This window comes from Falco rusticolus, chromosome 7 (assembly GCF_015220075.1).
Source record: "Falco rusticolus isolate bFalRus1 chromosome 7, bFalRus1.pri, whole genome shotgun sequence".
NCBI classification, from domain to species: Eukaryota; Metazoa; Chordata; class Aves; order Falconiformes; family Falconidae; genus Falco; species Falco rusticolus.
Window position 1 is genome coordinate 55,149,700 of NC_051193.1, and position 22,224 is coordinate 55,171,923.

The following is a 22,224-nucleotide window of genomic DNA, read 5'->3' on the forward strand; positions in this document are numbered from 1 at the left end:
AAATACAGAAAAAGGGATGTAGATAAAATGTAGGTGCCTGTGCCCAAAAGAGTGAGTCTTCCAAATCCTTCCCTACCTCCATAGTATGTGCATTTTCTCACTTAAAATTGTGGGGCATCAGATGCTCTGCTGCTGAAACAGTTCACTGTATTAATACCCCAGTTTCCATCAGGACGTATTAACTAGATGGTCCCACATGCTGATGGGTCCCAGTCTATGAGGCATGGTAGATCACACTAGCTGCACACTGTATAGCTTATTGCCCTCTTTATGTCAATAAAGTACCGTATTACTCCATGCAGAACAGCTGCAGGCTTTTCTAGTACATTTACCCTGGCAAGAGTTTTAATGCTGTAACGCTGCAATGCTGACAGAGCTTAGCCTATATGGCAAAGGGGAGAATTTAATGCTGATCCTTGGCATTGAGACTATTTCTAATGCTAATTTGGTGGTTTTTTTCTTTCCTAGATTTTAAGCAATTAAATATAATGTCTGAGACTCCATTTATTAAATCAGAGTAGCACTGGCCAACCCGTAATAGCACATACGGGGACCTGGTATGTTATGCATTTTGAACATTCTTGTGTTCACCAACAATGTAAATTATCTATGCAGAGGCACATTAAGCTTTGAAAATATTAGAGAAATGTATTTGATCACACTTAGACGGGGCTGAGTTAGAACGGATTTTGTTAAAAAGCCTAGGTCATGCTATCTGCTTTTGTAGATTCGCCATCATTACTGGGGAGTTCTTTTGGTTGTTCCTCAAATGTGGAATATATTTTTATTATAATGTCACAATAATGATATTCTGATGGTGAGCAACGCAAATAACTATCATGCCGCTCTGCATCAATTTTTTTGCGTGACATTGTAGGAGCAGACCAACCAACTTTCTAGAAAGAACACAGTTATACTATTGTACGATGTCAGTCAACCAGTTGGAAAGTGCTTGCCCAGTCTTCTCCAACTTTGTGATATACCCTCCATTATCAGCACCTTGGAGTAAATGGAAAAATGTGAACAGCAGGTCAACTCACCCCAGACTGATGATCAGTCCAATAATCATTCTAATTCTGTATTATGTTTCTAATCATCCTGGGATTTCTGTGTGGTCTTCCTCTAATGAGAGGCCATAGAAGTTCTATAAATAGGTTGCATTCTCTTAGTGCAGGTTGTGGTTTATGGCACATCTAAACTTTAGAGAACATATCGTTGTTAACCAGGCACTTTTCCTTAGCATCTGACAGATTAAGTTTTATATGTAGAAGGCAAACTCTTCTAAAGCAACTCTAAGCTGCAGACCTTAGTGTGCTCAGAATTTCTGAATCCCAGTTTGGGTTTTAACCATATCATGCAGCACAAATAGTTTCACAGTTCCTTTCTCTGTTATAATTTGGAAATACTTCTGGATAAAGATAGATGCTTTGGAATATTTCTTACTTGCACTCTGTGAAAAGATGTTTATTGGGGTTTCAACTAAACTATTTTGCAGGATATATGTGTATATCATAAAGGTTTAAAAACTGTCATTCCAAAGCTGTGTGACTTTTCCACCTACACAGACTATTACATGTATGCATTCTATATATACTGTATGCTATGCATGAATTGTAGAGATAGCTGCATACCCATCTCAGAAGTTGGGAAACAATTTTCTTAAAAAAAATACTTTCTTTGTTCTGGAAAATTCACAACATATGTTTTTATGAATCTGTCTTGGGCATCCAGCCTGATGTGGGTAGGTTAACATTAGTGCCAGAGTCTTTTGCTCATGACTTCTTGCAGGAGTTGAGCGAGCTTAGTCTTCTAAACATACATTTTGCCTGTGGTGCTTATTTGTAATGTATTTTTTAATGGTTTTTATGTTGTGTGATAGTTAAATACTGGAGAAAACCTTTAAATAAGTTTACGTATCAATTTGTCAGAAGTAAACCAGAGTGATTTGGATAATTTAGGCAGTTTTGTCAAGTAGGGATTTGTATTTAACAATTGCTTCTAATTGACTAGATCGGTCACAATTTAATTTAAACTTCCCAGTGACGGGCTTCATGTTCCCATGAAATCAAGCCTTACTCAGCAGAATGTACTACATAAAACAATGAAGTACTTCCAGGTCAAATAAATGTACCTTTGGCAAGCTCTTTTTATTTAAATAACAAATTTCTGTTTTATCATTAGGGAGCAGTTAAGGTGATTTCTTCATATTTCATAGTTTAATTGTCACATTAAGTGGTTTGATACGCTGAGTATATGTAAGCTCTGTCAGCAGGACTTAAATCCTGATTTAACCAAAATGTGTTTAGTAGGAGGGAGGCTGTATATCAGTCAGCCTTAAGACTGTTGGTATTTAAGCTGGTCAAGACAAGAGAAGTATCTTTTTCGTATTTAACATCTAAGTTCTATAGTCATATGTAGACTGCACACAGTATGCTTTAAATTCTCAGCTTTTCTTTGGGTTGTTTGGGGTTTTTTTTGAAGTGATAAAACAGAATATGTGAAAAATCTGTGCAGTAGGGAATCTGTTTTTTACAGTTAGATTAATTTTTAAAAAGTGAGTCTGTTAAAAACCTTTGGTACAAGTTTATATTCCAAGAAATCCCCTTACTATGTGAAATGTAGTTGGCAAGTATTTTTATGTGTGCCTGTTAGTTTGAATGCATGATGCTGATCTGTTTTTTGTCCTAGCTGACGGTTATTATATCCTAATGGGTGCAACCCTGCACTAATGATCCTTGTGTATATAAATTCTTCTTGTTGTGAGCAGACACCATAGGCCACATAAAAATGTTTGCCTCAATTTCCCTGCAAAAAAGGATCTCAGAAACCAGACTTGGCCAAGTAACAGATTTTTTTAAAGGTAGAGGAACCCAATAAAATTACCAGCTTTTCACAGCATGAGTCTACTTCCTTTCGACATATTGTGAGGTGTAGGTGAAATATTCTAACTGAACTGACAGTGTAAGGAAGACAGCTAACCAGAAAGCAAGATAAAAGTAAAAACCACCAATGATGATTGATATTGTAATAGCTATTAATTGTTTTGGAGCCTCTTTTGTAGATTTATGATACTTCACCATTATTACTTACACTTATGTGAGTCTTAATATAGTAAGATTTAATGCAGTAAAGTGTCATGGTTAGATTCACTGTATCAGGAAGAGCATTTTGAAAAACATGTAGATTCACTGTATCAGGAAGAGCATTTTGAAAAACATGCCAAGGTTTTATTCATTTTAATAACATTAATATACATACATTTAAAACTGGAGTTTGTTTTTCACAGAAAAATTAAGAAGCTTTAGTTCTTTGTAACTCTTAAGTGAAAAGGAAAATAATTAGTTTCTTTGATCTAGTGTAATGGGTTTTTTCAGCTGCCCCAATTCCATTTACACAACATACTGTGAAGGTATTGCACATGCTGTATTTTAAGAATATGAAGAATACTAAGACACCTGTGAATTTGGCGATTTCTTCCAGCTTTTCAAAATCAATGCTTCTTTTTTTCATGAAATGGACCGATCTTCATATTTTTACATGTTTGGGGTTTTTGTCTTCTGTACCAAATGTGTATGGCATTAAGTTTTATCAGTTTGAATCAAAAAAAGATATAAGGGCAAAGATAAATATATTAAATTACATGTAAAAGAGCCTGTGTGGATTTTGGCCGTACTTCTGGCTTTTTCAGAGTGTGTCTCTACATCCTAAGATGTCCAGCTATCATTGAATTGAGTAGTATGGCTGGATTTTTAACTGCAGCCTGTCTGCATGGACATTGCCAATGACAGCAGGACAGGTTGTATAACAACTAAATCAGAAAATATTTTCTTGGTACTTTTATACAATCACGTACTTGTCCGAAAGAGAAACTAATCCATGTTAATGTCTTCTAACACTGGTTATTATTTATTCTCTTAAAAATGTGTTCATTTATCAGATTGTATTTTATTAGTTTAAACTCGATTTTTTTTTCCTTTATCGTGTCACTTCAAAACAATGCTGACTACTTAGAGCTGGTGTTGAGTACAGAAACATGGATAAGGAAATAAAGCATTAAAATCCACTTTGTGATTTTGGAGCAGGTTTTGTGACGAATCTCTGCCTGATAATTAGTTAGATGTACAAATCTTGATATTCTTATTAAAGTGTTCTTTTTTGCAAACTGTTTCCTCTCATTGTAATAGTTCTGTATCTTTAAAAATGTACAATTATTTACATGTTTTACATTTCTATTACAACTTCAAATTACCTCAAATAAGTTGCTTTTCTAGACAACTCTGAAAAAAGATTTCTCCTTCTAAGCAGATTTTGGAATATTTCAAAATAGGATGAAAATGAAACCACAAAAGGAAGCTTTTTACCTCAATATGCATACTTTAAAATCTTAACAGTTATATCTATTGGACTGTAAAACCAATTTTCCAAAAGATTTTCCAATCTCTTAGGTTCTTTTGAAATTTCATTGCGTAATACAGACTATAATGCAACTCATGGAACCATCTTGTAAGATCCACCAGATGATCTCATAGGTTCCATCCCTGATGATTTTTCCTTAAACAAAGATTTTTTTCAAGCTCTGTTGTTGGGGCTTTATATTTGGTTACACTCTTGAGCTTTTTATTTTTGTCCTACTGTAAAGATTAATAGTTGGAGAAACTGCCTTTTTTCACTGATACTGTCTTCTTCTGTATAATTCTTTACTTCTAACCAAGGTAATGTCAACAGATGGAATCATAATTGACAGGAAAAATGTTAAAGCTTTCTAGATGTCATTGGACCTTTTAATAAAATTAATTAGCTTGCCACAGAGAAAATTTACTAGCCTGCTGGTTAGTTTCACAATGTAAAATCATGGGGTAGGTGGAAGAGCAGGCGAAAGCTTATTACTTTTAAATAATTATTTAAAGATGTGTACCTTGCCCCTTTCAAACATGGATCGAAAATGCAGCAAGAGCTTTTACAATCTTCTAAATTCACAAGCAGTCAAGTTTCCTTTGAAGAAATATAATACAGTTGAAATCAAAAGTTATCAGGTATGAAGTAATGATGAGTCACTGATTATGTGGAAAATTGGTACAGACCTTAAGCTTGATTCTTTTGGGTTTAATGTTCCCAGTAACATTTTTGGGTTTAATGTTCCCAGTAACATTTAAACAGAAGTCAAGATTTCAGAAATTGTGCTCAGTCCTATTATGAATCTTGATGAAAAAGTAGTTTCAGAAAAATTAGGCATCCAAAGTTATTTATATTCCATTGTGCATCTCAGCTTATTGGAATTTAACGTTAGAGAGCAATTAGAGCGGGCTGTGGACCAATCCTATTTAGTTTTCAAAAGAAAAATACATTGCCTAAATTGTAATTGTAATTGCCTAAATTTTAACAGATTTGCAAATGTTGGAAACACCTAATGCCATATATTCCATATGTAGTAACATTTGGAACTAAGGTAGGAAACATTTTGAGACTTTTCATTTTTGGTAATGAGGCATAATTAATCATTGAAGAGTATACTTTAGGCGTCTCTGTGTGACGTTAAAAGTATTTACCTGGAAATTGTCATGTGAGTAGTCTTCTAGTGGATAAAGATAACTCAAACGTGAGTGCTCTGTGAAAATACCTTAAAAATCTATAGCACAGTCTTTTGTGCTTGCAAATTTGCAACTTGCAAATCTTACAAGTGTGTCTATCTGTCTACTTCCCAAGATTGCTAGCCCCAAGACAAGCAGATCTCCCTGATCTCCCATGCACATAGGGAGACCTGAACACCCTAGCTCTGAATTCCTTCCTATCCAGCCTTATGAACTACCATGAAATCTGTGCTGCTCATTGCCTTTTATCAATTGTCACATTCTCCTGCCTGGCCAGCTACGCAATCAGCTGGGTACCTGGCAGGTCATAGCTTTGTCTGCTGAATATAGTGAAGGGGAAAAGTAAAGCTCTGTTCTTCTGCATTTATAGTAAATTCTTGTGTGAGTGCTGTGACTTGAAGTCAGAACAAAAATAAGATGCTGACAATAAGAAAATACTAACTGTGTACAAATATGTTCTTTAGCTAGGTCAGCTCTCTTTAGTACATTTCTCAGGAAACAGAATTGAATTCTCAAGTATGTTTTTTAGCATCTAATTTGTGATTGTATTCTATACAGCTATCCTGTGTGTTGATGACTCCGTAGTAGATCTGGAGACACTGGAAGCACTATATGAAAACGTAAGTAGGCTGGGGCAAAGCTGTAGTTAATCACTGTAGTATTTCAGACACAGAATAAGTGAAGTTTTATTTTCTGTTGTCATTTTATACAAGAGACATTATATAGAAAAAGTCTTTAGGGAATGTAAATATAATAAAACAGGTAACAAAAAAACATCTTCTGACATGCTTATTTCTCTTACTGGCTTAAATGTCAGAAATTATAAATCAGTGGAGTGCCTTTGGAATCAGGTTAAAGTGTAACAAAAAGCATAACATCTAGCAGTGTTCTCTCCTGAACTACCTAAAAAATACTGTCCTTACTTAAGGCCTGGTTTGTGCTAACATGCTGAATTTTTCTCATTAAAGTTGTATGTGGCTGAAACAGTTAAGTAAGGCTAGTGCTTTGCTGTCATTACCCAAATTGTTCTGCAGCCTAAGTATGTAGCATTCATGAACTGTGTAACTCTGAAGTTGCATGAAAGAATACATTTACACTTGGCTGTAGAGATATCAGAGCTACCTCTCGGACCTAAACTGTGAAGGATCCTATATCAAGTTTTGCAGTGCTGTGTTCTACAAGGATGCTCTGCTTTGTGGCCATTGGCAGTAAATCGCACTGCAAGGTACTGAAGAAATTTATCCTGGATTTTTAAGCCTTAGTCTTTTGCATAGTCTAAATGTTTCTCAATAAAAAATATAATTGTTACTTGCAGACAAACAGGTAAATTTGTAATTTATTAATTTGTTATTAATTACTTCATAATTCACTTAGAGAGCACAACAGGATGAACTGGAGAAAATCAAGCAATATTATCAGACTTCAAAAGAAGAGGAACTGAAGCTTCTGGATAAACCAGAACAGTAAGATTATGTTTTTGTAATATTTTATCATTATATGGTATGGTCCTTTGCTGATATATTAAAGGTATCTTGAGACATAATTTTTGGTAGCTAATTTTTAGAGTTTCTGTGTATTTCAAGGGATGATGTAGTTTGCCTTTATCACATAACTTTTTTCAGACATGACAGATTTTACTGCATCAACTTGGACCACCAGAACTGGTAAAATACATAGCCTTGAATCAATAAAAATTTCTGTTTCCATTCTCACATTTGTAAAACACTTACCCTTCCCTTGGAGCTTTTAGGGCTAAATTAATGTGACATAAAGCAGGGCCAGACTGATTTTGGTTGTTGATTATTTGAAAGAGCTGCACAGAGGCTTTTGGTGAGTCCTGTGACCTGCACACTCTGGTCATGCTGTTTGAAGCCCTACAAGGCTGATTCCACAGTTCATATCCTGCAACTGTTGTGGGCAGTGACAAATATAAGGATTAAAAAGTGTTGCTCCTTCTGCTGCAGAAGAACCTTAGACCAATGTGAAAATCACAAGATCAGATTTCTTAGTCTGATCCTGAAATTCTGAAATTCATTTTAGTGTATACATTTGATTTCAGATTTTAGCCTACCAGTGGTGTTTGTCTTATGCTACTTTTCCCTTTGTACTTCCATCCTCTTCTAATCATAGCATAGTTTCCTGCCCTGAGGCCTCTCTGCCATCTTGCTTCCTTTTCAGTCTTCTCTATTTTTGTTTTTTTTCTGCTCTCTTTCACGTAAGAAAGGGTATGGTGAGGGAGAGCTGAAACACCAGAGATAATATGTAATTGATTGATGTCAGAAGTATTAAATTTTTCTTGCCTTTTTTTTTCCATTAAAATGTTATTGGTGAAGGGCAGAATTATTTTTTTTCTCTTTCTTCTAACACAAGGCAGCAAAATACTCATTTCTGACTGTCCACTGGGGAATAGGTTAGTGTTGGGAGATGAGACTATCATGCTTGTTCTTGATTAAGAGTGGCTATCATTCTTCAATAAGATTAAGAAGACAAATATCTGTAAAGTGTATATACTAGTCTGTTCTTGCATCCCATATCCATGGCTTTCATTGCATTGGCTTGGGGCATAAGAATACATTGTGAGTAGTTGATGTTTTCCAGAGCTTGAATCTTTGGCAATCTGCTTGCTGTATGTCTGAGTGAAATAAATATTAATGTGTTTTGTGTTCTGGGGAATATGAATCTTGTAGAGCCACTGGAGTTATGAAAGGTTGTCTGTTTTTGTAAATTATAATGGAGAGAGGTTGATCTAAATTAAACACGAAGTTGGATTCATGCTATCATTGTTCCATAATTATAAGTAAAGAACTGTGAATTAAGCAGTCACGCCTGATCATTCAGAGTGGAATAGTAGTGGCAAAGGCATAAGCTACTTTTTATCAATTATTACTCTTTGTGTTCTCTCTGCAAGTCTTAATAATCCTAATTTTTCCCTATTATTAAACTATATAGGTTAAGAAAACTAGCTTTTTAAAATGTTGCCTCTAGGGGGAAACAATTTGCTGATGATGCAGTTATGTAAATTTTATGGGACCTTCAAAATAACATACTTACTGAAAACTCAGTAGATCAGGTGCTGCTGGTTTTGTTGTCTGTCAGCCTCTAAGTCAACCTGAATGCAGAACTGGAGATTTGCTGGTACTGTACCATGCATATTAATTCCATAAAAGGTTAAAGACAGAAAAGTACTAAATTTGTATGTGCAAATGAAAGTATTTGTTACAGGGCATAAGCCTTATGTATTTTCTTCAGTGGAGATCAGAACAAAAGTGCAAACCAAACCATTTATCAAGTGGTTGCAGATACTAGCAGTAGGCATTCATATAATGAAATCACTGGCATGAATTCACTAAAGTCTAAAGGAAACCTTTGCCATCTTTAAAACCTTTAAAACCTTTTAAAACTTTTGCCAGACAAATAGAAGGCTTTAAGTGGTATCACTGATGCTCTCCTGCACATGTGATTTTGATTTAGCATGTTAAATTTGCTATTGCTGGCACAAACTGTAAGTATGACACCAACATGACAGTACTCCCCTAAATTATGCTTCATGATAATAGGTGTTAAAATGCTAATATTAATTAACATGATAAGGATTTATATGCACAATTGGCCACAATTTGGGGCTTTGCTAGCAGGATACAGGTGCTTTAGCTGGTCTCCAAGAAGACCCTTTTAGCTGGAATATAATCTCTGTGAAGCCCTCTCTACTGTGAAAGAAATACTAACGAAGGAAATAGTAGCAAAATATGGTACCGAGCCTTCCTGGTTTGTATGTAGTTTGAATTCAGGAAGTAGTAAGCTATTGATAATTGCTGTCCAAGTAATGCCATTTGCTTTTCTTTGAAGACTGCTTTCCTTTGACTCCAACTTAAATCTTGCTGGTTTACTCAGAAGGTTGCAGGATTGGATACACCTTTTTCCGCAAAAAATTATTTCTAAATTTTATATTCCTCAAGTGTGGATAGAGGTGAAATGTTAAATAGTTTATCTCCACAGAACCAGCCTTCTTTGCCTATCTTCTAGAAGAATGTTCTGTTACGCTAACATGGTGATATGCCTTGAAAGTACTTTCAAGCCCTTTACTACAAAATTCTGGTATGATAAAGGAGTTCTCAAGTAAAAGCATTTTTTTTATTTACAGTTTCTGCAGGAGAGAAGTAAAATGGACCTCACAGAGATGAAATTTTCTATGTTTACTTTAGGCCATAAGAAGTGTAGTAGTGAGAAACCCATCAAAAAGCTATGTCACAGTCATGTCATTATTACTTTAAGTCAAAATCATACTTTTCTCAGACTAAAATTGCAAAAATGATGGAAGTAGGAATATTGTGTTGTCTGCATAAGTTTTGTCCACTTCAATTGGTGGTTTATCTTTGATAGCTACAGATTCATGTCATGACATTGTGTTTAGTAACTACATTTGTAGTCACTAAGAATCCTTTTTGTGACAGATTTCAGTTATAAATGTTCTGTCTACATTGAATACTTTGAATTAAAAAATTTGGAGAGACATTTTCTTTTTATGCTGATGCTTTTTTAACTCTCGCACAATTATACTGTATTACAATGACCAGCAGTGTAGGAGATAGTTCCCTTCTCAGAGAGCAAGAATATGTATTATTTGACTTTGTAAATTTAAACTTTTAAAACACATGTATGTTAGAACTGTAGTGAAGCGGTTTGGGATTTTCTTTCTTTTGTTTCTCTCACACAAAGTGCAAAGTATCCTCTTTTTTTCCTGGCAATACCATTCATTCCCAATAGGAAGCATTTTTATTAATACCAGCTTGGCATTTCTTTTTTTCCCACTGCTTAAGTGTAAGAGCCAAACTGGGCCTTCCCAATCTTTCTCTCACAATAAGTTTTTTTCATCAGGAAAGAAAGCAAAAGAAGGAAAAAAATGATATTCCAATTAAAATGTAGTATTTCACACCAGCCACAGGTGGATTTAGCTGATTTTTTAGACAGTCACTACGTATTCAGCAAAGCATTGCATGCATGAGAAATTTATAAAGCTAATTTGAAGATGCTGAAATTTATTATGAAAAAAATAATTTGGATAAATCCCATGTATTGGCATTAAATAATTAAAATAAATTTAATAAGAATTCCAGCTAATAATGGTTCACAGAATTTCCCATAATTCAGTGAGGTAGAAATATCTTTATGGTGTTGCGTTAAGGGGGCTCTAAGGATTCTGTAGACAGGAGATTAGAAGAAGAATGTTTCTGAGTGATATTGGAGCAGAAGACAGCTTGTTTCTGGTTTTTAAGAAAGCATTTGTATCACTGAAATCCTAGACTCAAAATGCACAAAGCAAATTATGCAAACCCTGTTATTAGAAGAAATGTAAAAGCTTCTTGTATTATTCAGCCAAGCTCTTAAATTTTAAATTGAAGAAAAGCGAGGAATTACTCATGCCTTTGGGATGCTTTCATTTTGTGATATCCAAACTGGAGTTGTTGAATATGCTTCTATTTATTTTTATTTACCAAAGAGTTAAAGGAAGAAAGCTTTAATAGACTCATGAGGGAAGTGTATATACAAGGGCAGATAAAGAATTAGTAACTTTGCTGACCAGTGACTGAAGAGGGATATAATCTGCAAGTATTTTAGAACTAAATACATGGCTAGGTGCATTACCATAAACCATGCTGCTGTATAATTGGAAGTGTGATGCAAATTAGTAAAAGAAAACTGAGGCTAAACATCAGAAGAAATTTCTTGACAGACGTTTTATATTATGAAATAACCCTGTAGGAATATGTTGAGTTCTGTATTGCAGGGCACATTTTTAAGGGAAGCAAAAACACATGAGTGAAAACAGTAAATAGATAGTGTTTCTCTAGCTCTTGCCATTTCTTTTTCTTGCTTTTTTTTTTTTAACCTATGGTCTAGGTTTATGATTCTTCTGTTTACTAGTATGCAGCTGTGATAGGGGGTTAATGGATTAATGTGATACCGATTAATGCCTTGCCTTTTTCTTGATACCAATACGATTTCTTAACACATTGAAAATAAAGAATATAACAATTATAGATTCTGTCAGATTTGATTAGAATAGGAAAGACTGCATGTATATTTCATGATACTACAGCTTTGATCCATTATGTATCCCACAGGTAAGAAATACAAAGATTCATTAATACTCTTTATTTTCCTCAGATTTTTATATGAGTTATCTCAGATCCCAAACTTCACAGAACGAGCTCAGTGTATTATCTTCCAGTCAGTTTTTTCTGAAGGGATAACATCAGTGCACCGGAAAGTTGACATCATAACTCGTGTTTCCAAGGTAAGTGATAATGAAAGCTAAATAAAAACATAAATTTATTTTAGAGTATTCATGCTTCTTTCTTTTGTGGGTTTTTTTTTGTTTGTTTTTGGTTTTTTGTTTGTTTGTTTTTTAACCATAAGTGATGAAAGATAAGCCTGGTTATTGGCTTTTCAAGAAAATAAATATATTTATTTTTTTAGCTGCTTTTTAAGAACGAAAAGAGGACGAAAGAGGGAAGGCGAGTTGTGCATCATGGCCTATGCTCTACATAGAAAATGTATTTTTATTTGAATGGCAGATTTTTATTACTTTGCACAGTAAGTAGAGTAATAATCTCCATAAAATAGAAATATCAGAGTAGCTTAGTACAGGGCCTTGCAAACTTACTTTTTTTGGCATATCATTGTTCATGCCATCAGCAATAGATGCCTATCATGTTCATTAACTTATTACTTTCCTCTGGTATCTATACTAATACAGCAGATTTTTTAGTACCTGACAAAGCTTTACCTAAGACTTCTATATTATGAGTGACTAAAGACAAGTTTTTCTAAATTATAATAAATAAAACATGAAAAGTAGAATGAGGTGAGAATTAAAAGAGAAATTAAATAGTGACCTAAGGGTATTTAATTTTTTTTTCCGATTTGAAGATTAGCTTTTGATTAGCTTTACTGCCACAAAGTACCCATACTCTACCCCTTGGATTTCTTTGCATGTTCTAACAACAAAAATAGTTACTTAATGTTTCCTTTCCAAAGGAAATCAGTTTTGTATAAGATAGGGAAAGTGGTATTTCCCTCTGTTTACTCATGAGGAGCTCACACTACAATTGATTTACCTAATGTGTAGTATAAGGCTACACAGTTAAGAATTAGGCCTGTGGCCTCAGATTCTTGATTGACAATATAGATATCTTTATAGGTAAATTAAAATAATTTATTAATTCTCCACTGTTTCCAGATTTCTGTTTTGAGGCATAGTACTTTAGTCCTTAGCCCTGGTATATCTGTGTTAAGTATAGATCCAGAAATGTGAATTTCCAGAGTCCAGGACCAACGAGAAGCAGACTGAAGGTGACAGTCCCAGTTGAACTTAGTGGCAGCAAAACCCCCACATCTCCATTTGGCTGTGCATTATGCAAACTCATGATAATCGCCTCATCTGTAAGACTTTTAAAGCCTATTAAGAATGTTTAGTAATCTTCCATTAAACTTTTTTTCATGTACATAGTATATGATGCCACATAATTTGCTTCATATGGATTGAGTTAAACATAGTATCTTAGGCAGATGCAGTCTTAATAAATGCTTCTCCTAAATATTTGATTGTTGTACCAATTTCAGCTTCCTTTCCCTACAGCGGTAAAAACATACAAGAAACAAAAACCCTAGCAAAAATAGAATCTAAAAAAAAACTTTTTAGCTATCATAATTTTTGTGCAATAGAAGTTACAGACTAGTATCCATTTTCCAGGCTTTGCTGAACATGACAAGTGTAAAGGAAATTTTAGGTTTGATTCTGGCTTTTGGAAATTACATGAATGGCGGGAATAGGACACGAGGTCAAGCTGATGGATTTGGTTTGGAAATACTCCCCAAACTAAAGGATGTCAAAAGCAGGGTAAGTACTCATCTTTAATTAAAGATAATTTTTCTTAAGTGTTCTTTTTTTGTTCTATCATTTGTCAAAAATGAGTATTTTCTTCTTGCTATTAGCAAGGCACTTTGTACCATTTTCTTGCTTATTTTCTCCCAACTTTTCACCTCCTCCTATACACGTGCATATTTCCTTAATCTCCAATTTCTCATTCAGTACTACTAAATTAGTTGTCTTATGTGAGAACTTCTGTGTGTCTCTGCTAGAAGGGACTTAATTACAGTAGGGGACAGAGAAGTGAGAGAGCACAGATGAAGTCTTCTCCAGCAAATGTCCCCATTCTTTTTTCTTGCTCTTAACTTAAGGTAGTTCTGTGTGAGTAAAAACATTTTAAAAATCAGGTTTAGGACCAAAGTATCACTAATGGTTCAGTGTACCATATACACTAAGGAATTATATGTAATGGATATAAATATATAATATACAGGTTTTAATCCTCTTCAAAGAGGTTTGTCAGATCCAACAAGATATTTTCAGTCTTTTTGAATTGGCAGTGTAACGGATGTGAGGCATGAGTTATGAACAGCATGGACAAGAAAATGCTCATAGATGGCAGTAAATTATTTTGTCAAAAACTGAGAACCACTAGCACGTTTTTGGTTAGTCATGCTGGGATCAAAGTCAGGCTCAAACAAACTCTTGGCACCTTTTGAGATGAGGTTACTTTGTTCCTTATTTCAGTAGGGTGGAGGAGGAGGTGCTAAATAATGTAGGCAATGGAAACACTGCTCAGAGTTATTCTTTGCCAAAGAACATACCTAGACATCACATGGATATATGAAGCAGCAAGGAATAGGAGGTATTTTCTGCTGATGCTGGTACAGATTTGAAGGGTGAGAAAAAAAACTGCTCTTTCATGTTCTTCCTCTTTTCCTGCATGAAGTACTGTCTTGAACTAGAATGGTAGATTTAAAGCTTTTGTTCCTGTTTATGCTTCATGTATGTAGGGATGTGCTTGTGAGACAGGCAATGTCAGGGAAGCAGTATGTCTAGGGAGCTTTTTATTTTACTTGTGAATACCATCATTAATGAAATGTAAAAACATGTTTGTTGAATTGTTCAGTGAGCAACTCTATTAATAGACTTTTTCCGATGGATTTGAGTCCTTTGTCTCCTAAAGACATTAAGATGCTGGAGTGTGTCCAAAGAGCAACAAGGATAGTGGAGGGTCTAGAGAACAAGTTGTATGAGGAACAGCTGGGGGAACTGGGGTTGTCTAGCCTGGAGAAAAGGAGGCTCAGGGGGGACCTTGTCACTCTCTACAACTACCTGAAAGGAGGCTGTAGCGAGGGAGGTGTCAGTCTCTTCTCCCAAGGAACCAGTGTTAGGATGAGAGGAAACAGGCTCAGGTTGTGCCAGGGGAGGTTTAGATTGAATATTAAGAAAAATTCTTCACTGAAAGGGTGGCCAAGCATTGGAACAGGCTGCCTAGGGAGGTGGTTGAGTCACCATCCCTGGAGGTATTTAGAAGAGGTGTAGATGTGGTACTTAAGGACATGGTTTGGTGGTGGACTTGACAGTGTTAGGTTTACAGTCAGACTCTATGGTCTTAAAGGTCTTTCCCAACCTAAATGATTCTATGATTCTAGTTCTTACTTTCCTCTTCACTGCAATGAGTTCAGCTGTTCCCTATGACCACTTTTCTTCCAATCCTACTCTATGGACAAAGCACGGTACAAACTGCAGCTAAACTAGAACTAGGCCAAGTTTCCCAGTACCCAGGTGTTCATTGGTTGGCCAGCTGCCATGGAGAAAAATGTAAACCAGCTCAGCTTTGCCTGACTTTTCTCAGCAGAAGCACTAATTTTAGCCTCACTCTTCTATCTAACCATAAACTTGTAAGAATGTAATAATCCCTGGAATAATTTGGCCGAATTTAGCCAGCACGTTCCAAAATAACAGGTTATGAAAAGGAGTGGCAGTTGCACAGTGTAATTGCATAAGACTTGTTCCTCAGCAAAACAAGCTAAAAAATTACATTATTTACAGTTTCCTGGTAGCCAAAATAAATATATTATTAGTTCGGACTAGTCTCCAAAATGCAGAAAAACTCAAAGGGACCAACCACTACAGGCAGACGTGGAACCCCAGAGATAATTGGTAGACCGTATCTGCAAGGAAGATGAATGCAGGGTCTTGTATTTTTGAACACTGAGGTATCCTTCCTGTGTCCCATTTTTCCGTTCTTGGGAATTGTCAGCAAGCACTATTACATCTAGGTAAGCTGTATTCCAGGAGCAAAGGTAAAGTGTCAATGTTAAATATCTCTTATTTCACATAAAAGTTATTTTTTGTTACATGAGCCTAGTATGTTACTTGGTATAGAGATTTTTTTTTTAAATGTAGCTCACTACTTCAAAATCTGTGTTTTGTCATCTGCAAATGCTCTTTAAACCAAATTAATAGGTTTGATAATTTAACATGTAGAAAATAAAGTAACGGGTATATTTTATTCTAAAAGGGCAATCAAATGTTCATGAGTCACTTCAGGGTTTTTTTTGTCACATGACCTGCCAGCAATGTCTTCTAAAACCATTATACCAGTAGAGTGGCTTTGTCTGCATGACAGCAGTGACTTGCTTAGTTAAGAATTTTGCTGGTATATGATCTTAATAAAATATAATGTGCTGCTAATACAAGCGAGGCAGCTCTGTACAGGAAGTCAGACATTGTTCACATACAAATATTAGTCCTGATACCTGTCAATATACAATATGAAAACACATCCAGAAAACCTTCAAAGACATTCCAGATCTAATTCCCTATGTTATGATTCTTTATGTTGTTAAACGATACCCTCTAATGTATAAGGCGCAGTTTTACACTTTTCCTTTAGTTTGTCTGGCCTATGCTAACCCAATAACATGTAACAACATAGAATGATGTTGTGTACAGTTGTATGGAGGACCGTGGAAATGGTGATTCCACAAAGAGTGTATTAAAATTCATATTTATAAGGCAAAAGGGCATGAAATACACTAATTGTTAGGTAAATGCTGTCTGGTTTTATATTTGGAGTCAAATATGAAAAATATCCATGGCTCTTTCAGATCTTCATTACAGATGAATTGAGACTAGAGGAATCAAGAAATTAATTCAATTCACCTTAATATATCTTAGGTGACTGTAATATTTAGTTAATGTTATAGTCAAGAATAATATTATTTCTTAATATTATTATTTAAATTAATATTGTTATTCAGTAATTCCTTGTATTACTAAAAAAATATACGGGGACAGCTTCTCCCAATGCATGGTTTCTTACCTGGTATTTAGAACCAAAGGCAGCTCTAGGTCGTGTGGTGGTACATTCAAGCCTATGTTACAAAAGATTGATTTTTTTCATCAATAATACTAGGACTGAAGATATTGTGAGTCCTATTTCTCACAGCTATATGAAATAATAATACATTTATTTTGAAATAGAGTAAGTTTTCCGTCACCTGAAACAGTCTTAATCTCACACATTTTTAATAATGTGTTTATTTTTCCTAGGATAGTGGTATTAATCTCGTGGATTATGTCGTCATATATTACCTACGCCACTGTGATAAGGTAAAAGATTTATTTGCTCTATCAGCCTCTCCAAAAGTTAGTTTCTGTAAGAGCCTGACAAAGGGTTGGTATTAGCCTTTTAAAAATCTGAACACAGTAGCTTTGACAGAAAAATAAAATCCATTTCTTTTGCTCTCCTATAATAGTTGTGGACCTCAATAGGTCTGAAATTTGCTATAGGTTTTAAGATAAGGCTTTAGAAAATTTTACACATTAACAGTTGAACTAACCACTGCAGGCAGTTGCCTGCGACTGTTGGGGACTGGGCAGGTGGTCGTTCCGCTCCTGTTTTCTTACATCCTGGTTACTGTGGTGTTGTAAATCTTGTTCTGATGTGGTAATAATGGAAGACAGGAGCATGATTTCTCTCTCTCATGACAGAAAGCAAGGACAGGTTGGTATTTTAATATGGGTGAGTCAGTTGATGGGGATGAAGTTACTGTGGGAAGAGGTGTGGCTGCTGCTTTAAGTGAGTTACATTTATGAGGCTTTTTGATAGGTATCAGCAGTGCCCAGAGTTTTTGAGTGGAAAATTTGAATTATTGTCTTTCAAATGAAAATGTCACTTTTAATTGATTTAAAGTATGTAGTTGCTTATTTTTGAGATTAAGGAGATGGCTTTATCTAATCTTTGAATCTAAGACTAGTGTAATTTTTCATGGCCCTATGTCTGGTTGAATACAAATATTTTTTTCTTTTTCATTTTTGTCTTTTTCTTTTTAACTCTTACATAAGGATGTTGAACTGATGAGTTAGTAATCATAAGTATTTTTTCCAAGAGTAGGACTAAAGTAAGTGAAGACATTTCCCTGCCCATGGAAGGGGGGTTGGACTAGGTGATTTTTAAAGGTCCCTTTCCAATACAAGCAATTCAATGATTTAATGATCTCTGATGCTGGAGGGTCTGTGTGTCAAGAGCCTGTGGAACAGCTCCTGGGGCTGAGCTGCAGAGGATAAAAAGCAGTAGCAAATACATAGATCTGTGCTTGTATTCTTTTTCCTTTTTTTTTTTTTTTTTTTTTTTTTAATGGGGGTGGGGGCTGGTGCTAGGGGGATGGGGAGGGCAGGGAAGTAAATAAAGTGTTATTACTTTAACCTAAGTATCCGTCTTGTAAAAAGCCTTATAATGAAAGCAACTTTGTCTTACCTGTAGTGTGTCTCAATTCTCTGGGTATTGGCATATGTATTCTTCTCTCCTTTTTTAATACTGCTGAAGCTAATGCTTTCTGATTAATTTATTTAAATATTTAAATTTTTCTGCAAACTTTCTACTACACTGTAATTTTACTTCAGGGAGTTTTGTAAAACAAAACAGTTTATCTTCCTTGGGAGGAAATGGACACAGTACAAATGTCATCCATTGTACTTTTTTCCCCTGAATGTTCATATCTTTATAAAAATATTTTTTCCCTGCTCACAAAACAATTAGTTCTCTAACCTATGAGTTTTCCTTTATTATACATTGAATTTTGTGCACAGGTAATATTTTAAACTCACTAGGATATGGTTATGCACAGCGATGTCATATTAATACCATTTATATACTGGTTAAATTTTCACTGGAGGTACTGCTTTAAACATTGTAAGGGTTTTTTTGGTTGGTTTGGTTTACTTCTGATTTTTTTTTTCTTACTATGCTAAAAATAAGGTACATACTTAGGAATTCCATACAGACATTAACCCATGTAATGTATTTAGCCACATAAACCTTCAACTGTGTATTTTTAATCAGTACAAAATACTTCAGGCAATATATAAATACTGTTTTCAATTTATTCTTACACAGCGTGTGTCATTTAATGAGTTAAGAGAGAATGAAATCACAAACTTTTGGCATGTTGTCTGTTTTTAAGAAATTTCTAATCCTTTATCTAAACCTTTATTGATATAAAATGAACTGAAATTTCTTGAGCTAAGTGTTGTTTTGTAATTTAAAGTGAGCACAGTTTGCTTAACAAAATCGAAAAGGAAGTTTCAACACTCAGAATGGTCAGGATTTCATCATGAATGATATATATGTTGTTTTAGCAAGAATGATTAAAAATATATTCTTTTTGCATTTCTATAGTAGCGTTTCATAGATGACGTTTCAAAAAAAGTAATTTATATCACTGCAAATGCATTCAGCTTTCATAGTGGCCTGTTTGTTTGTTTGTTTGTTTAGGAAGCAGGAACAGACAAGAGTATTTTTCCTTTACCAGAACCACAGGATTTTTTCCAGGCCTCCCAAGTTAAGTTTGAAGACCTAATAAAAGACTTAAGGAAACTGAAGAGAGATCTAGAAGGTAACTGGGAACTTTCACATTTTTTCTGCTAACAACAAAGTGCCATTTAAAATGTGACCTTTATGAGGTTTTCTTATTGCTAATTAGGTTTATAGTGTTGATTCATTTAAGAGTTTTTACACTGTGGCACAAATTACTCACATAAATTAGAAAGAAAAAATCAAACTCATGACTTAATAAAAATGAAAGTAAAGATACTGAAAAGTAATTTTCCCTTTTACAATCAAGAGGTCCCTAAAGAAATTTTTCTGAAATTTTCTTTAGTTATGTGTGAATTTTCCTCTGGCTTCTCCAGAACTGTGTGTTTAACTGTAGATATCTGTTAGTTCCATAACATAAATACTTTCTTCAGTACTTGTCTAACAACAATTTAACAGCTACAAGAAAGAGTTGAATACTATTAATGTAGAAATAAAACACAGCTTGCCAAGGCACAGCAAAGGGAAATGGAAAGCTCCAGTTCAAAATATTTTCACCCTGGGACATAAAATAAACATTTTAAAATGTTTATTATAAAGAGGGGCTCGGAAACCCAACTCATCTATCAATCAAGGTACTGAGTGGAAATAAAGTAGGAAGGGTTGCTCTCTAAATATTCCAAGCAGTTTCATTTTTATTTTGTGCTTCATTTAACTTTCTAAAATAAGTCCAGCAAATGATGACTGAATATTTTAAGCCTGTCTTGTTTCTTAAGGAAAAGTTGCTACTTTTGCTGAAGCAGTTTGGTGTAGAAAATGGAGTTCAGGGAAAGAGTCTGCATAAAACCCTTTCTATAAAAACTTCTGTTTACATTTATATAGCTGCATCAAAATGGACGAGTTGTTTTAGAATCAGAGTTGGACAAGATGATTGTTTTAGATTTTTTTCAATATAAGGCAATGAAAACCATTGCAAAATAATTTATCCTTACAGTTAGAAATTGCTGGATTAGGTCACTGCCATCTTTAGGATAGTTTCAAAGGTTAACAGTGGTAGGAAAGTATCAGTTGTTGTTTGTTCGACCCGGGCATAAGTGAGTGCTCTATCTCCTCTCATCGCTTGGCCCTGTAAACCCCTTGCCCTGCCCTCTTTTGGGCTCATTTGTGCAGAAACTTGATCTGTGTTTGATCGTGTACTTTTTCGGCATGTAGTCCTGCTGTCATGCGTCTTGGGCTTGCAGGATCTGCATTGAGGCTGTGACATTCACATCATATTTGTTCTACATTGCAAAGGCACAGACAGCAAGCAGGAAAAGCTAAACACTTTAACTCTTAAAATAAAAACTTCAGCTTTCTTGTAATCACTGACTTCTAGTTTCTAAAACAAATTTTCTTGTTTATTTATAGGAAATCTGAAAAATCGTTATGTTGAGGTTTTTTTCATAATTCTTCTTTGTAAAGATGTATTTGAAACCCAGCCGAGCCAATTAACATATAAAGTTAATGACAGCAAAGATTTGAAACAAAGAAGGTTGTGGAAATGTTTTCCAGTGTTGGTACTTTATCACTCAGAAATATGCAGCAGAATTCTAACAAGCATTCCTGTGATTATTCTCTTATGTTTAAACAAAGAAATAATAACTCATATAAAAATATTGTATCTCTTTCAAACATTCCCTTTCAATTTTTTTTTTCTTCAGATAATGCTGAAGTTTATTTTTAAATCAAAATTTTAATTGAAGAGGTTATAATTTTAACACGTACAACAAAGATTTGATGAGTCTCTGTAGTTTATTGTAGCCATTAAAAAGTTGTGGGTGCTGGCAGAATACCAGTGAAAGTCTAAAGCTGAAACAGATGTGAGTAGCAGAAACCAAGTCCAGAGAAGCGTCGGGCCCAGCTATCCAGACAGGCGCGGCCCTTCAGATGTAAATAATTTGAACAATATTAACTGGGGCTGCCAGTGTTATAGGGTACATTGGATTTATTTCACAGTTTGGTTGGCTAAGGTAGTCTTAAGCAGATTACCTTGGAAGTTGGATGAGACAAAGATAATAAACCAAAGAGGGGGTTTCTTCTGTGTCATTAGGGAGCGAACTAATGTTTCTGTTAGTGATTTACTTTTTTTCTGAGATTTGTACAGAATAATTAAAAAAAAAAAATTCACCTCTTGCACCCGAAATGGCAATTTTCATAGACACTTTTCATAATAGCTGTCATTAGTATTTAAAAAAATTTTTTACTAGTTTACCAAGGCATTAATTATCTTTCTGTCATGGTTATTAACATAGGAAAGATTGAGTTATCATGAATGGCATGTCTTAATGGTGTAAACCTCTGGTTTTAAATACCTAGACGCTGTGGAACCAAAAGTTCAAATCTAGATGGAGCACAAACCCTTTCATCCTTTTCAGATAAACAGATTGAGTTCCATACAACTTGGTATTTTGAAGTCTTTTAGATTAGACTTTGAAGGGACAGGCTAACTTCAGTCAAAAGGGATTAAGCTAAAGTTTTGCTCAAAAAATTCAAGCAAATTTCTGGACAACCTTAATTCAACATTTTTTTAAAACATATTCCTGAACAAACTTTATAATAATGAGCATTCTTACATTAAAAATAATGCTTGCATTTAATATAGGCTTTTAAGGGAAAAGACATGCAAATGAGTGTAATATTAAATAGCTAGATAAAAATTTTAGAGTGAAAGCTGGTTCCACTTTGAAGTCACAGGAAAAAGAATTTTTTTTTTCTGTAAACTCATTTTTTCATTCCAGGTCTGTATAGCCTGTATATTTCCAAGGTTTTCAAATTCTACATAGTAGCATAAGCAGATACATTGATTCATTTAACAAGTGTTAGCTTTCCAGTTAATATTTTTTTTTTAAAAAAAAAAAAAGGGTTTGCTTTGCATCAGTATTTTAAGATTGTAAGATATCTTA

General features: G+C 34.6%; 1 protein-coding gene across 1 annotated transcript in view; it reads left to right on the forward strand.

Annotated features, from left to right (window-relative positions):
* Positions 1-22,224, forward strand: part of LOC119151193 (formin-like) — a 148,306-nt gene that overhangs the window by 67,962 nt on the left and 58,120 nt on the right. The window contains exons 7-12 of the mRNA XM_037394815.1: positions 6,147-6,208; positions 6,963-7,051; positions 11,754-11,883; positions 13,342-13,488; positions 17,020-17,079; positions 19,244-19,364. Of these exons, the coding sequence (XP_037250712.1) occupies positions 6,147-6,208; positions 6,963-7,051; positions 11,754-11,883; positions 13,342-13,488; positions 17,020-17,079; positions 19,244-19,364 (609 nt within the window). The remainder of the gene's footprint in view (positions 1-6,146; positions 6,209-6,962; positions 7,052-11,753; positions 11,884-13,341; positions 13,489-17,019; positions 17,080-19,243; positions 19,365-22,224) is intronic.